Source organism: Myotis lucifugus, unplaced genomic scaffold, assembly GCF_000147115.1.
Source record: "Myotis lucifugus unplaced genomic scaffold, Myoluc2.0 scaffold_195, whole genome shotgun sequence".
In the NCBI taxonomy this organism is placed as follows: Eukaryota; Metazoa; Chordata; class Mammalia; order Chiroptera; family Vespertilionidae; genus Myotis; species Myotis lucifugus.
The window spans coordinates 2,397,615-2,410,994 of NW_005871243.1; the positions used below are offsets into that span (position 1 = coordinate 2,397,615).

Here is a 13,380-nt window from a genome sequence, read left to right on the forward strand (position 1 = left end):
TCGTCTTTTAAAGTCCTGTAGGATGTAAAACGAAGGGATACAGCGTGACAGGCCCAGAGGAGACTGGAGATATCATCCAGCTCATATTGGACATTAGCCCAAAGCCTGCTGTTGGGTTGGGTTTACAGTTCTCTCTCACTTCACTGGAATGGGGTGTGAGTGGGGGACCTTGAATTCCCTGTTAAACTATCTCCATCCTTGATCCACTTTACCCTGATTTCATCAAAACCCAAGAGAACCGGGTGCTTGGAGCTGAGGTCATTTAAATGTTCAGATGTAGGAAAGTTGTCCTCACAATTTTACAACATCCTGGGCTCTGGCTTGAATCCATTACATTTCACTGTGTTCTTGGAAGAGAATTATTCTTTTTCTTAAGAAAAGTTCCTCTGTCTCCAATTTCCAAGCCTTGAACAGGCCAGAACGGGGTCATCCAACGCCCCCTCCCTCCCACCTTGTGTTTTTAAGCAGACGTAGACCTGGTGTGCAGGTGGTCACACCTGGAAGTCCTGGTAGCGCCAGGAACTTGTTTTCATGGTTGTGACCCCTGAAGGTCCTGGAGTCATTTCCAGAAAAAGAGAGGCCCATGTGACTCAAAGACTATTAGGTGACGTCACTGCTCTTTTCTGGCCAGGCTCAGATGAGCACATTTTAATTGAGGGTTACAAATGTTACAAGCACTCCTTCTGTGGCAGCTTCAACAATGGTAATGATGGTGGTGATATTTTTTAAAATATATTTTTATTAGAGGCCCGGTGCACGAAATTCATGTACTGGGTGGGGGGAGCCGGGGGGTGTCCTTCAGCCTGGCCTATGCACTCTCACAGTTGAGAGGCCCCCCCCCCCAATCAATCGCCCCACAGAGGGTGGCCTGGGCCTCCCTCTGCAGGGCGATTGTGGGGCAATGGCGGGGCCCCCCAACCAATCGCATTGCACCCGCCTTGGCTGGCCTGGCGCCAGTGCATGTCACAGCATGGTCGTCTGGACGGACGTTCTGCTGTTCAGCCATTCCGTCGATTTGCATATTACACTTTTATTGTTATAGATTGATTTTGAGAGAGAGAGGAAGGGAGAGGGATAGAAAGATAGGAACATTGATGCGAGAGGAACATCATCAATCAGTTGCCTCCTGCATGGCCCCTACTGGGGATTGAGCCTGCAACTGAGGTACGTGCCCTTGACCGGAATCGAACCTAGGACCCTTCAGTCTGCAGGCCGATGCTCTATCCACTGAGCCAAACCAGCTAGGACAATGGTGGTGATAGTTTACTGAGTGTTTGCAATGTACCCATTGCCATGCTAAACAGTTTAAATGCTTTATCTTGTTTGATACTTGCAGGAAACTATAGGCTTGGTATTATTATAATCCCCCACGTTCTAGATCAAAAAACAGCTGAGAGATATTAAGCAACTCTCCCCAGGCCACACAACGTCCTTCAGTTTCACCCTCCTCCTCCTCCTCACCTCATCTCACCCATCATCGCCATAACAACCTCTGGTCCAGAGGGGCCCAGGCTGTCGCTGGCAGAGATTAGAGAAGTGACCTCTGTCCTGCGTCCCGACTTAATTCAACATCTGGTGGCAAAAGCATCTTCCAGTTCCTCCCTCGTGTCAGCATCACCAAGGCCTTTCTAGTGCCGGAACCTTCTCTCCCCAGATTATATAACCCTCAACTCAGAGTGTCCTTGACCACACACTTCAGTCAGGCTCCTCTGACTCCTCTTCCCAACCAGGCCCCGACTTTTGGACTTCCACGTCCGTCCCTGCATGGACCAATGTTAGCAAGCATCCTCTCACATAAGGTTAGCCGCCTCCTGGTCTGTCCCACCCAGTTCCGTCTCGGCCCTCCTCACCAGCCCCTTTGCCCCACCTGGACTGCTCCAGTCCACGCCCCACGCTGCAGTCTGAGAGCTCCCAGAAACACCTCCTTATCTCATTATTCTCCGGCTTAAACCCTCCTTTTCCAGGATAAAGCTCCACATTCTTAGCTCAGTGCTGAAAACTTTTTAAAAATATGTTTTTATTGATTTCAGAGTCAGAGTGAGAGGGAGAGAGAGAGATAGAAACATCAATGATGAGAGAGAATCATTGATTGGCTGCCTCCTGCATGCCCCCTACTGGGGATGGAGTCTGCAAGCTGGGCATGTGCCCTGACCAGGATTCGACCATGACCTCCTGGTTCATAGGTCGACGCTCAACCACTGAGCCACGCTAGCCGGGCAGTGCTGAAACCCTTGACGATCCAGCTCCTGAATCTCAGCAACCCCATTCCCACTTCCCCGACCTCGTGCACCTCTCCCAGCGCTGCTCTCCCAAGGGCACCAGGCGGCCCTGGACATATCCCTCGTGCACTTACTAGTAGCATCTCCTATTCATCCCCCGGAGCTCGGCTCAGGCATCACCGCCTCCAGGAGGCTGCCTGATGCCCCAGTCTGATGGGATGGCCTGCTGTGTCCCCACAGCGTCCTGCACACATCACCATCAATGCTTTTCCAACACCTTGTGAACACCTCTGTCTACTTGTTTGTGTCCCGACTCCTCTAGAGGATCTTTGGGGTGGGGAGTCACTGCTTCTCACTCACCTCACCATCTGCCAGGCACGCAGCAGCCACGCAAGCAGCGCTCGCCGGTAATAGGACGTGCGGAAACTCCCCGGGCAGGCGTACAGCTGGGGCTGAGGAAACCACCCTCCTCCTCACCTGCCCCTTTGCCCTCCATCTGGAGTGCTCTCTACTCGCCTGCTCCTGAGACCCAGCCAAGCAGATGCAATCCAGGGCAGAATCACATGGGTAATTTGCATATGATTTGTTAAAATTTGCATGTCATTGGCTTATGCCTGCAGAATCTAATCTCTGGCTATTTGTTTTTAATGCTGAAGCTGGGTCACTGAGACATTCATTCGGGAAGGTTATTCCCCCTCCTCCCTCTGTGGCTCTTTCCATTCTCCTTTCCCTGCTGGCCGGGTTGCCCTGGCCTGTGCGTGTCAGTGGTCTCTGAGGAGTGGAGAGACGTAGGTAAGAGGGACGTGGGACAGGAGGGGGTGTACGCTTTGCTCTAAGAGCATGAGGAGCACCATGTGTATAAAGGATCTGGACCAGGCTGAGGGCAAAGGTGTCCTTGCGAGGACTCGGCTCTGCTGAACTGGCCCTCGAAGCTGACCCACCCACAGTCTCAAGTGGGTAGGACTCTGGGGGTAAGAATGGATCAGGGCTGAGTGAGGTGGGTGACACCCTGTGGGAAAGACAACAGGACAGAGACTTGAATTCAAAGTCGCAGAATCAGGGCCAGAGACAGGCAAGAGAAAGTGCCCCAAGACCGGCCAGAGATATGTCAAGTTGAAACCAGCCCGCTGAAGGACTGCAGTGGGGAGAGACGCAGGTCAGTCTGTGGGTTACAGAGGATCTCCCACACTGTGGATCCCCATCTAGCTGGTGACACCTTCCTCCCAGGCACTACCTCCTGCCCATCACCCATCCCTTCAGGGGCCGCCCAGCCCTTCCCCTCGTCCTTTCCCACCACAGCTGTAGCAGAAGGCAGCCTCAGGCTGCCCAGCCCAGGAGAGAGGCAGGGAATCTGGGCTGGACCAGCACATCTAGGCTCACCGACGCCGCACGCTTGGTCTCATGCACGAGCGGACACGGTGGCATTTTAGCCCGTCACAGCCGGATAGCATGAAGGCCTAGGAATAGCATGCTACACTCCCCGTGTGAAGCGCCCCGGGCTGCTGGCTGCGTCACACGCTGCTGCGCCAGCCTCCGAGGTGCCAGACATGCTCGCACGATGCCAAAGACGGTCACCGCGAGCCCAAACACTCCTGTGCGTGCCTCCCTTTTCCGTCTGGCATCTGGGAAGTGCGTCTTCCGAATCAGCCTCTTGGAGGTAACATCACCGAGGACCCACAGGCGACATTTCAAAGCAGTTGTGCTCTGAGGTAGCTTTGCATATTAAAAAGAAAACTCACAAAAAGTACATATTTTCAGCCCCTGTAGTTCCCAAACTACTCTAAAGATTGCGTAAGAATCATCCGGAAGGCTGCTTAAAAACATGGGTGCCAGCTCCTCGTCCCCAGAGATTCTGGTTCCAAATGTCAGGGGGCAGGGGGTGGGGGGTAGGGGGGTGGGTCCTGACATCTGAGTCCCTAGGATTCCGACATGCAGCCAGGATGAACCCGCTGACTTAGACCATGGCAGGACGATTCAGACCTGAACTTAAGGCTGTTGCTGCCCAGAGATCAGGTGCAAATGGGCAAGGACCTCTGCAAACAAGGCCCCCAGGTAGGGAAGGTTGGATAACCATTCACACGGTATTCACGCATCATGCTGCAACAAGGCGTGTTAAGGTTTCGGTCAAGTGCAGGGCTGGACTAGGCATGGTCCGCCTGCGTGAGACATAGCCAGTTGTATCTTCCTTCCTGTCGATTTTTTAAAAAATATATTTTATTGATTTTTTACAGAGAGGAAGGGAGAGGGATAGAGAGTTAGAAACATCGATGAGAGAGAAACATCGATCAGCCGCCTCCTGCACACCTCCTACTGGGGATGTGCCCGCAACCAAGGTACATGCCCTTGACAGGAATCGAACCTGGGACCTTTCAGTCTGCAGGCCGACACTCTATCCACTGAGCCAAACTGGTCAGGGCTTTTCTGTCAATTTTTGATAGGAGGAGAGTTTGTCTGCCTATCTGGACAGCCATTTAGGCATCTGATTTTCATTAACCTTCATTAGCAAAATTAATCATGAAGCCTGAGGTGCAAGAAGTTTTGTTTATGTTTATTGTTTATTGTTTATGGCACCGGGCTTCTGAAGGAAGACCTGGGACTTAGGTCAAGTTCCTCACTGAGGTGTGAGAGGAGCCACAAAGTCTGTATGTGTTGTGTTTTGTCTAAAACCTTGCCGGGTTGTTGCTGGGTTGGAAGGTTACCTGTCCATGGTGCTGCTCAGCCCCGTCTCATTAACACCTACCCATCTGTCCCCAACATCCCTGTATCTCTGCCCAGATAGACTTTTACATCTGTCTTAGCAATTCTGGGAGAGACGCTTTAAAGTGCCTTTTCAAAATCCCCCGTTAATGATCTGGTAATTACCGTGGCGACTTTTCAATGAGGTGTGAAGTCTTCAGCGAGCTGTCAGCGGAGAGACTCCCGAGGCCCTGGGAGAGAAACATGGGGAAGAAGCCCTGAGCCTGGGCTGCCTCTGGCCAGAGAAGGGGCCCTGCCTGGGGCTGGCAAGGCCACCAGGAGCTCCTGAGGACAGCTGAGCCCCCTCTGAGTCCTGGGACCAGACTGACTATAGAACTGGGGGGACTACATCCTTGACCTCCACATCCGCACCAGTACCTGGTAGGCAATGCCAAGTCCCATGGCGGCTCCAGGGCGGACCCACACTCCTGCACACAGACTGCAGGGTGTCCTCGGTCCCCTCCCAGAAGAGCCCCTCATTTCACAGTCATTTTAAGCAGTCAGAGCGGCCCTACATGCCCAGGAAGAGCTGTTCATACCTTTCTCCTTCAGATCCACCGGGGCTACATGCGGTCCAGCTGAGCTGCGCACTCCAACATCTGGAAGCCAAGGATGCCACCCACCTCCACGCCTGTGCTCCCCAACAGCCTGCTTCCACTAGTCAGAGTAAAAGGAGCCCCCCCAACCCAGGGACCAAGACAGGGTGTTGGGTATCTCAGTCTGACCACCCCACAGAACAAAGGGGGCTACACAATACATGAAGAGGTTGACACTGGCCCAAGTTCCTGCAACATCTGAGCTGGTCCTCTCATCTCCTGCCCCCACCACCAACAAAGAAGATAATCCTCGTGGGGAAGTGAAATGAGGACCCCCCTTGGCCAGGGAGTCTTATGAAGCAGGTCCCTCGTTTTAACCACTGTGACACCGACACAGGGAAGGTGGCATGACCTGCTCAAGATCAAAGCCTCGCCAGCTAATGCTGGAGCTGGAACTGAAATCCGGGCTTCTCCACACACACACACACACACACACACACACACCCTTGGCCTTTCCCCCAGCGCCCACCACAAGTCTGAGGTGTCTTCATGTTTGCACATGTTGGCCTGGTGTCCCCAAGAGCCTGGGGGGCAGGGATGGCTAGTCCAGCTGTGCCCTTGGCCATCTCTGACATGTCCTTGGCACAGTGGTGCCAGAATGCAGCTGCCAGTTGTGCTGACCGGTCTTCCTCCCTAACCTGGCTTCTGGGGCCATGGTGCCCCCCCTCCACCTCTGCTGGCCCAGACCTGCTCCCAGTGCTGGAGGGGACCAGCCTACGGGGCGGGGGGGACCCTGGTACACAGCTTCAGGCAAGCTGTCACATGGAGATTCTGACTGCAGGCGTTTGGCCAGCAGCCCAGGTACCAGGAAGCCTGGCCCTGATGGCCCCGCCTGGACTGTTGGCTCCAAGTTCTTGCCTATTCCTGTGGATTTCTTCAGGACTTGAGGCTGGAGGTGGTCCAGCCTGGGCCTCCACCTCACACCTGTTCGCCCGGGGGCAGACCCAGGTCCTCAGCAGAGCTGGAAGGAGCGAGGCTTCATTACATCAGAACAGAAGCCTGCCGAGTGTGCACACTCTCAGCCCATGCAATCCATCCTCTAACTGTAAATAAGGTTAGAAGTGTGATTCCGGCAATTATAAAACCCATCACTTCCTCCTCTTGTCTCAGTCAATTAGAGAGTCTCTTTGCTCTCACTTTGCCACTGGACCTCATTTTAAAAAGTGCTGCTGCAAAAGCATTGCCAACAACTGTACTTAGAGAGCTGCGTGTCTGATGCCAGTTGGCTAAGGGGCTTGGCTTTCGGTCCTGGTTTTGCTGCCAAACAGATTGTGATCTTTGGCAAGGCCAGCCTCCCTCTCTGGGCCTCAGTTTCCCCAGGTATACAATGAGGAGTTTGGACTAGGTGCCCTCTGGGATCCCTTCTGACTCTCAAGGCCACTGGATTCCAGGTTTGCTTGATGACTAAGGATGGCTCCACGTAGACAGGAGTTTAGCTTCTGTTAAGCCAGGAGTTGTCCCTCTCTCTTTATTTCTCAAGTACAATGACCAGTTCCTGAAGGTGCAAATACACCAACATCCACAGCAGTGTAAGGGGAGGGGAGGAGCCACATGCCCAAGTTTCTGGAATTGAAGGTGCTGCCTATCTCTGTGCAGGCCCTGAACGGATTGTTCCACAACAGTCATCTCATTTAACCCTCACAACAGAGCAGCTATTCAGCCCATTTCACAGACAAGAAAACTGAGGCACAGAAAGGTAAAGTCGTGCCTAGCTCCAAAGGCCACGCTCATAGTCACAACTCTCTCAAATGCCCAAGTCTGGGGACTATAGTTGAAAAGGAGAATGGATAGACCAAGAGGCCACCTCAACAAGAAGGGAATGCCAGGCAGGACACCTGCATGGCTGAGCGTGTCCAGGCAAACGGCAGCTGTCCCCCAAGACGTGTGGGCTGGGAGAGCCAGTGGAAAGGGGTGCGGTTAGAAGGCATGAAAGGCTTCGACGAATGTGTGCCAACGATCCCGGTTCTCTCCAATGGGCTCTTGCCCCTCCCCCCATCCTCTGACAGTGGAATGCCAATGGCTTCCTTTGAAGGGAGTGTGGGTGCTGTTGGGAACCAGCAGGAAGTAAATTTGGATGACGCTGGCTAGTGGCTGAGGGGACCCGTTCAGTTGCCTGGGCTCTGGTGACCCAGCTCTGTCTCCCAGGTTTGCCATAATGAAATTGTCAGAATTTACAATGATACATGCTAAGTGACATTTTAATTTTTTATAAGATGGATATAAGAAGTACAAAACATCACTTGCTTTAAGGATTGTCTTTCCAAAAAAATTACTCTAAGTAGCACCAATGTTATAGAAATAAACATCATTAATATATTACCAAAAAAATGTTTTTAAAAGACAGTTTCAGCCCTAGCCGGTTTGGCTCAGCAGACAGTGTCGGCCTGCGGACTGAAGGGTCCTGGGTTCAATTCCGGTCAAGGGCACATGCCTGGGTTGCGGGCTTGATCCCCAGTGGGGGGCATGCAGGAGGCAGCAGATCAATGATTCTCATCATTGATGTTTCTATCTCTCTCTCCCTCTCCCTTCCTCTCTGACATAATAAATAAACAAATAAATGTACGTATCAGGCAGGTTCATCTGACAGATGCTGACCCTGGAAATAAGTGTTCAGTGGTCACTGTTTCATAGAAACCACTCTGCCGTCCCCATCGGTGAGACTGAGTCAATATCCCCGATCTTATTTACCTTTCTTTTAAAGACCTCTCCAAGCAATTTGTAAATACATTCTTTTAAAATCCTTTCATGGCAACCCTGAAGGCTCCCAGGTGTCTCGGGAGCTCCAGACTGGATGTCTGCCCAGCTGAGCAGTGCCCGCTGAGCCCCAGGGTCCCGGTCAGCACTTACCGAGCGCCTACCCTATACCAGGCGCCCTGGGGACCCCAGGGGCAGAACCAAGGACATGGGGACCACAACCCAGGGCTTCATCGGTAAGAATGCTTCCAACTGAAAAACATCCTCCAGAATTTCAGCTCCCTTCGGTTCTCTCTTAGACGCTCTCCATCTTTCCATGGCAGCAGAGGCTTCTTATTTCCTCAAAAAGTCTTTGCTGAAATCTTAGCAGATGCCCAGCATGATGTTCAGGTCTCTGAACAGAAAAGCAACAGCAGCAGTGGCCCTGCCCACCATGTGCCCCGGGTAGCCGCCAGCCAACAAGGAAGGCCGCGGACTGTATTAAGTCCACGTCACAGCTTGAGCTGGCAACGTCGGCCTTGCCCCGCGGAGTGGATTGTGTGGCGGCAAACCTCCCTTCTGACCGCAGTGGTCAGGAAGAGTGAACGTCCACACCTGGAGGTCTGGCTCAGACACTTGGGGGTCACGAATCTGCAGAGGGCACAGGAGGGTCAGGATCTGATCAGCCGGACATGGGGGGCTTCCAGACCCGCCCCCCTGGGGCTATGAGGGAGGACCAGCTCCCCCGCTGCCCCTGTGGCCATTGCTGGAGTTCCTGTCTGAGGTGTGCGATTCCTCAAGGAGACACGCATGAAAAGCATCCTCCCTCCAATTCCAAGTGTGCCCCCCAACACACACACACCAACACAAAGACCACAGCCTTCCCCAGAGACTGGTGTAGTGGGGCCCCTGGTTTCTGAGCTCCTCTTTCCTCCCATGTTTATGATTCTTCTTGGTTCTTGCTTATTTCTCAGTCGACAGTGCGTGGTAATAAGATCTTTATTCCACCCACATGCGAGGACAGGACTAATGAATTACTGTACCTGCAGCAACTCTGAGGTCAGTGGAAGAAAGGAATTCAAAATCACCCTGAGAGATGCAGGCAGCATAAGGGAAAATGATCTAATCCCGGGGAGGGACCCGGGAAAGGATGAGAATGACTGCGCATCATTAATTATTTTCTTTGAAGTCCTCAGTGATTGTTTTCTAGCAAGACAGTCCGTGTACAAGACTTTGCTATCTGTATTTCACGGACAAAATGGAGATTTGTCAAAGCCTTCCATTTGTTTTACAAAATTTACAGGGTTGGGGAAACGGAAGGAGTCTCGTTTGCTTTTCTCCCTGAAATCTGATGTAAGGAAAGTCTGGGCTCACCTGGGACATTCTTCATAGGAACTGGGCCTGCGCAGGCTCAGGCTCCTGGGAGCCGCCTTCTACCCCAAACTCTGCCCAGCCGGTGGTTGCCCAGGGGGCCTGGCTCCTCGGCCAGCCTGGGCAGGGCAGGGCCAGGTGGGCAGCTCCGAGCCCACAGGCTGGTAGAAACCGCCTGAGTCTTGTTGCTATGGGACTGGTGTGTCTCTCTCCATCTCAGTTCCTTAAACTGCCGCCCACATCCTGCCAGCTGGGGAGGTCCAGGCTATGGAATTCACTCACTCATTCATCAATGATTTAGTGAACCCTACTATGTGCCATGGGCTGTTCTATTGAACAAAACAGATCAAGTCCTCCTTTGGGAAAGCAGACATTCCAATAAAGGGAGAGACATTAGACAAAGAAGAAAAGCATACAGTGTGTCAGTTGATAATAAGTACCAGGAAGATCAAGAATGATGCACAAGAGGATGGAGAGGATGGGGTGGCGGGAAAGGATGCGGTGTTACAGGAGTGGTCTGGAAAGGCCTCTCTGAGGGCTAACATCTCAGCAGGGATCTGACTGGGGTGGGGGGGGTGGAGTGAGGGAGCAAGCAAGAGAGCTATCAGAAGGGACAGTGTCGCAGGCAGAGGAAACAGCGTGAGCAAAGACCTCGAGTCTGGAGTTTGCTCAGTGGGTTCCAGGAACAGCACAGAAGCCAGCACACCTGGAACAGAGAAGGTGAGAGGAAGGGAAGGTGGTAGGAGACGGATCCGACAGGGGCCAGGAGCCACAGCTTAAGAACAGGCTGGCCACAACGTGAGCCGCAGGCCAACTCAGTCAGCAACTGCAGGCGGAGTGCCCCATGCCTCTGGCCAGCCCTCCACGTCCCTGCTGGGCTGAAGGGAAGAGCACAAAGCACTAATGGCTGCGAAAGACAGTGGCACTTTAATATTCTTCTTTTTCCCCCAAAAAAATTGCTGCACATTTAGAGAATATTAAAAATGCAGGAAAGAGCCATAATGCAAATACAGAAAAGTAAAAATATCAGGTAGCTGGGATTATCAATGTTTCCTCCAGTTTTCCTTCCAACCATCATATAATGCCACTATAATATGTTTATTTTATATATATATATATATATTCAACCAAAAGTTTTCTCAAAGAAAAATAGCATTGCATTCTTTTTTTAAAAAATATATTTTTATTGATTTCAGAGAGAAAGAGAGAGATAGAAACATCAACGATGAGAGAGAATCATTAACCAGCTGTCTCCAGCACGCCCCCAACTGGGGATCGAGCTCACAACCTGGGCATGTGCCCTTGACCGGAATCGAACCTGGGACCCTTCAGTCCACAGGCTGAAGCTCTATCCACTGAGCCAAACCAGCTAGGGCACATTGCACTCTTTTAACACCCCTTCATTCCTTTTATTTGCACTCAAAATAAATTGCGTTGAAATCCAACCTCCATGAGATGAGATGCCACTCGTCCTCAAAAAACTTTTGAGTCACTGGAGACGGCTGTGGGAGCTCGGGTAGGTTGCTCACCCTCTCTGAGCCTCCGTTTCCTCATCAGAAAATAGATATCACATCCATGGGATCTTTGTGAAGAGTAGAGACGATGTGTGCAAAACACCTGACCCATGTGAAGTACGAAATGAATGGTGGCTGCTTAGAGCTATCGGCAAATAGGCAAATTCATTCCATCGACAAATACTGAGCCTCAGTCTGTGTGGGCACTTTCCCTGTTCTGGTAACACTGCAGTAAGCAAGGCAAAAAATAACTTAACTTTTATCTTCTTTTCCCAAATTCCAACTGTCCAAAAAGACAGCAGTCAATCTAGGAAGCACAGGCACTATGCAATCCCACTCTGAATGCCAGCGTCCCCGGCATGTGCTGGGAAAGTGGGCAGAAAGCAGGCTGCCAGGACACAGGGCTCCCGCGGCTCCACTTTGCGGTGAACTGCTTGGCTCCCCAAGATCTGTCTTCTCCCTCTGCTGCCGTCCCTGCTGCACCGGGAAGTCCCTCCTCTGGCTGAAACCCTAGGAGTGTCACCATCGTTATATAGACAGTGGCGTGGCTCAAAACGCACTCCTGGGAGAACGGGCCTCTCTCAGCCCTCGGGATTCATTACTTCATGTTCCTGAGCTGTTCACCGGCCACACACTCAGCCCAAGACAGCCCGCCACGGCAGACAGCAGACTCTGCTCCTGACACGCAGTGTTTTATTAATAAAAGCACAGGAGGTCACACTGTCCACCCTGATAGCACCACTTCCCAGCAGAAAAGTGATAATGGTTTCAACAAAAGGGAAGCCTCGTCCTCATAGGAAATTAACCATTTGTGGAGACCAAGAACCATTCCAGGTGGCCAGCTGGGGCTGGACTGACAGCCACTATCTCAGGGCAGCCACCTCGCAAGCACCTCTGTGGACAGACAGACAGACATCAGGCTCAGTGCATTTATCACAGCAGTGCGGCCAGGCAGGTACCACCCATCCCGCTGTTCAGGTGGGGAAACCAAGGCCAAGTCCGAAAAATCGCTTACCCACCTGGAAAGAGGACGGGTAGGTTGGAGAACCTATATTTGGGGTGTTTTCACATCTTCCACAACCTGGTTTTACTCATTGTTAGAAATAATGGACAAAAGCTTCCAGTAATGTAACCGGCCAGGATACCTAGCAATGTAGTTCTGTTCAGGAAACTTGGCTGGTTTAGAGGGAGAGCTATTTGGTTGACTCCCTGTTTCTTCTCCCCCCTCCCCTCCCCGCCCAGATTCAGGAACAGCTGGTGCCTGAGCACAACAACTTCAAACCACAGAGTCATCCTTGGAGTGAGATCAGGGCAATGTTTTTCGAAGGGTAAGAGGCCACATTGACCAGGAACGTATTTTTTAAATATAAATCTGATCCGGGCACGTTATGCCTGGCAGGCCTCCCCCACTTACTAACCTAACGGGGGTGAACTGTCCCTGGACGTGTTTTCTACAGACACGTCTTTCACCAACAGGGGCTCCCTGGACCTGCCAGGCAGGGTCCCTGCGCAGGAGGCGTGGTTTCGTGGGAGTGAAATTCCCCATCAGGCCCCACCCACCCCAGCCACACATTCGCACCAGCCCCTTCCACCTAAACTCCAGAGAATACTTGGGCTTTTCCTCCGGGTTTGCTTGCGGTGAGAATACCGAGTGGGTCTATTGTGTTGGAGACATTAAAAACCAGCCAAACTCTCCAGATTTGAGGTTTTAAGAGACACCTTAGAAAGGCAGGAAGAACTAGTGGCCCAGGGTTTTCGGGAGAGGTGGCCTGGGGAACTCGTTCCCCTTCTCCCGGCCTCAGTTTCCCCTTCTTAAAACGAGGGGGGTCCAGGCTCCCCCCGGCGTGACAAAGGAATGGTCTCGGGCCCTCCCGCCGCCCCCCCCTAGGACGCGGTTCTCCCGGAGCGCCTTCTGGGCTCCGAGCGGAACTCTCCGGGGAGTGAGACAGCCGCTAGCGCGCAGACCTCCCGGGCCTCCCGGACCCGGCCAACACCCCGCCCGGACCAGCCGACGAACCCCCATCCCGGCCCTGCCCACCGGCGGCCCTGCCCACCAGCGGGTCTCAGAGCTCCAGCGCCGCACCCCGCATCCCTCGGGTGGGGCTCTCAGCCCGGCGTGCGAAGGGCGTGGCGGGCCGGGTCTGACTGCTCTGGTAGCCGCACCATGCCGGGGATCCTGCTCCCAGCAATCGCCGACCGTGTGACAGGCCGCGTGTCCAAGTCTCCTGTTCTGGGTGGTGGGATACCCTAAGCGCCGATCCGGAAAGAACC

The 13,380-nt window shown here is 52.8% G+C and overlaps 1 protein-coding gene across 1 annotated transcript in view; it reads left to right on the forward strand.

The window, feature by feature from the left end:
• The first annotated feature begins 3,777 nt into the window (after window positions 1-3,777).
• Window positions 3,778-13,380, forward strand: part of TMEM158 (transmembrane protein 158) — a 10,800-nt gene continuing 1,197 nt past the window's right edge. The window contains exon 1 of the mRNA XM_023760873.1: window positions 3,778-3,876. Within this exon, the coding sequence (XP_023616641.1) occupies window positions 3,778-3,876 (99 nt within the window). The remainder of the gene's footprint in view (window positions 3,877-13,380) is intronic.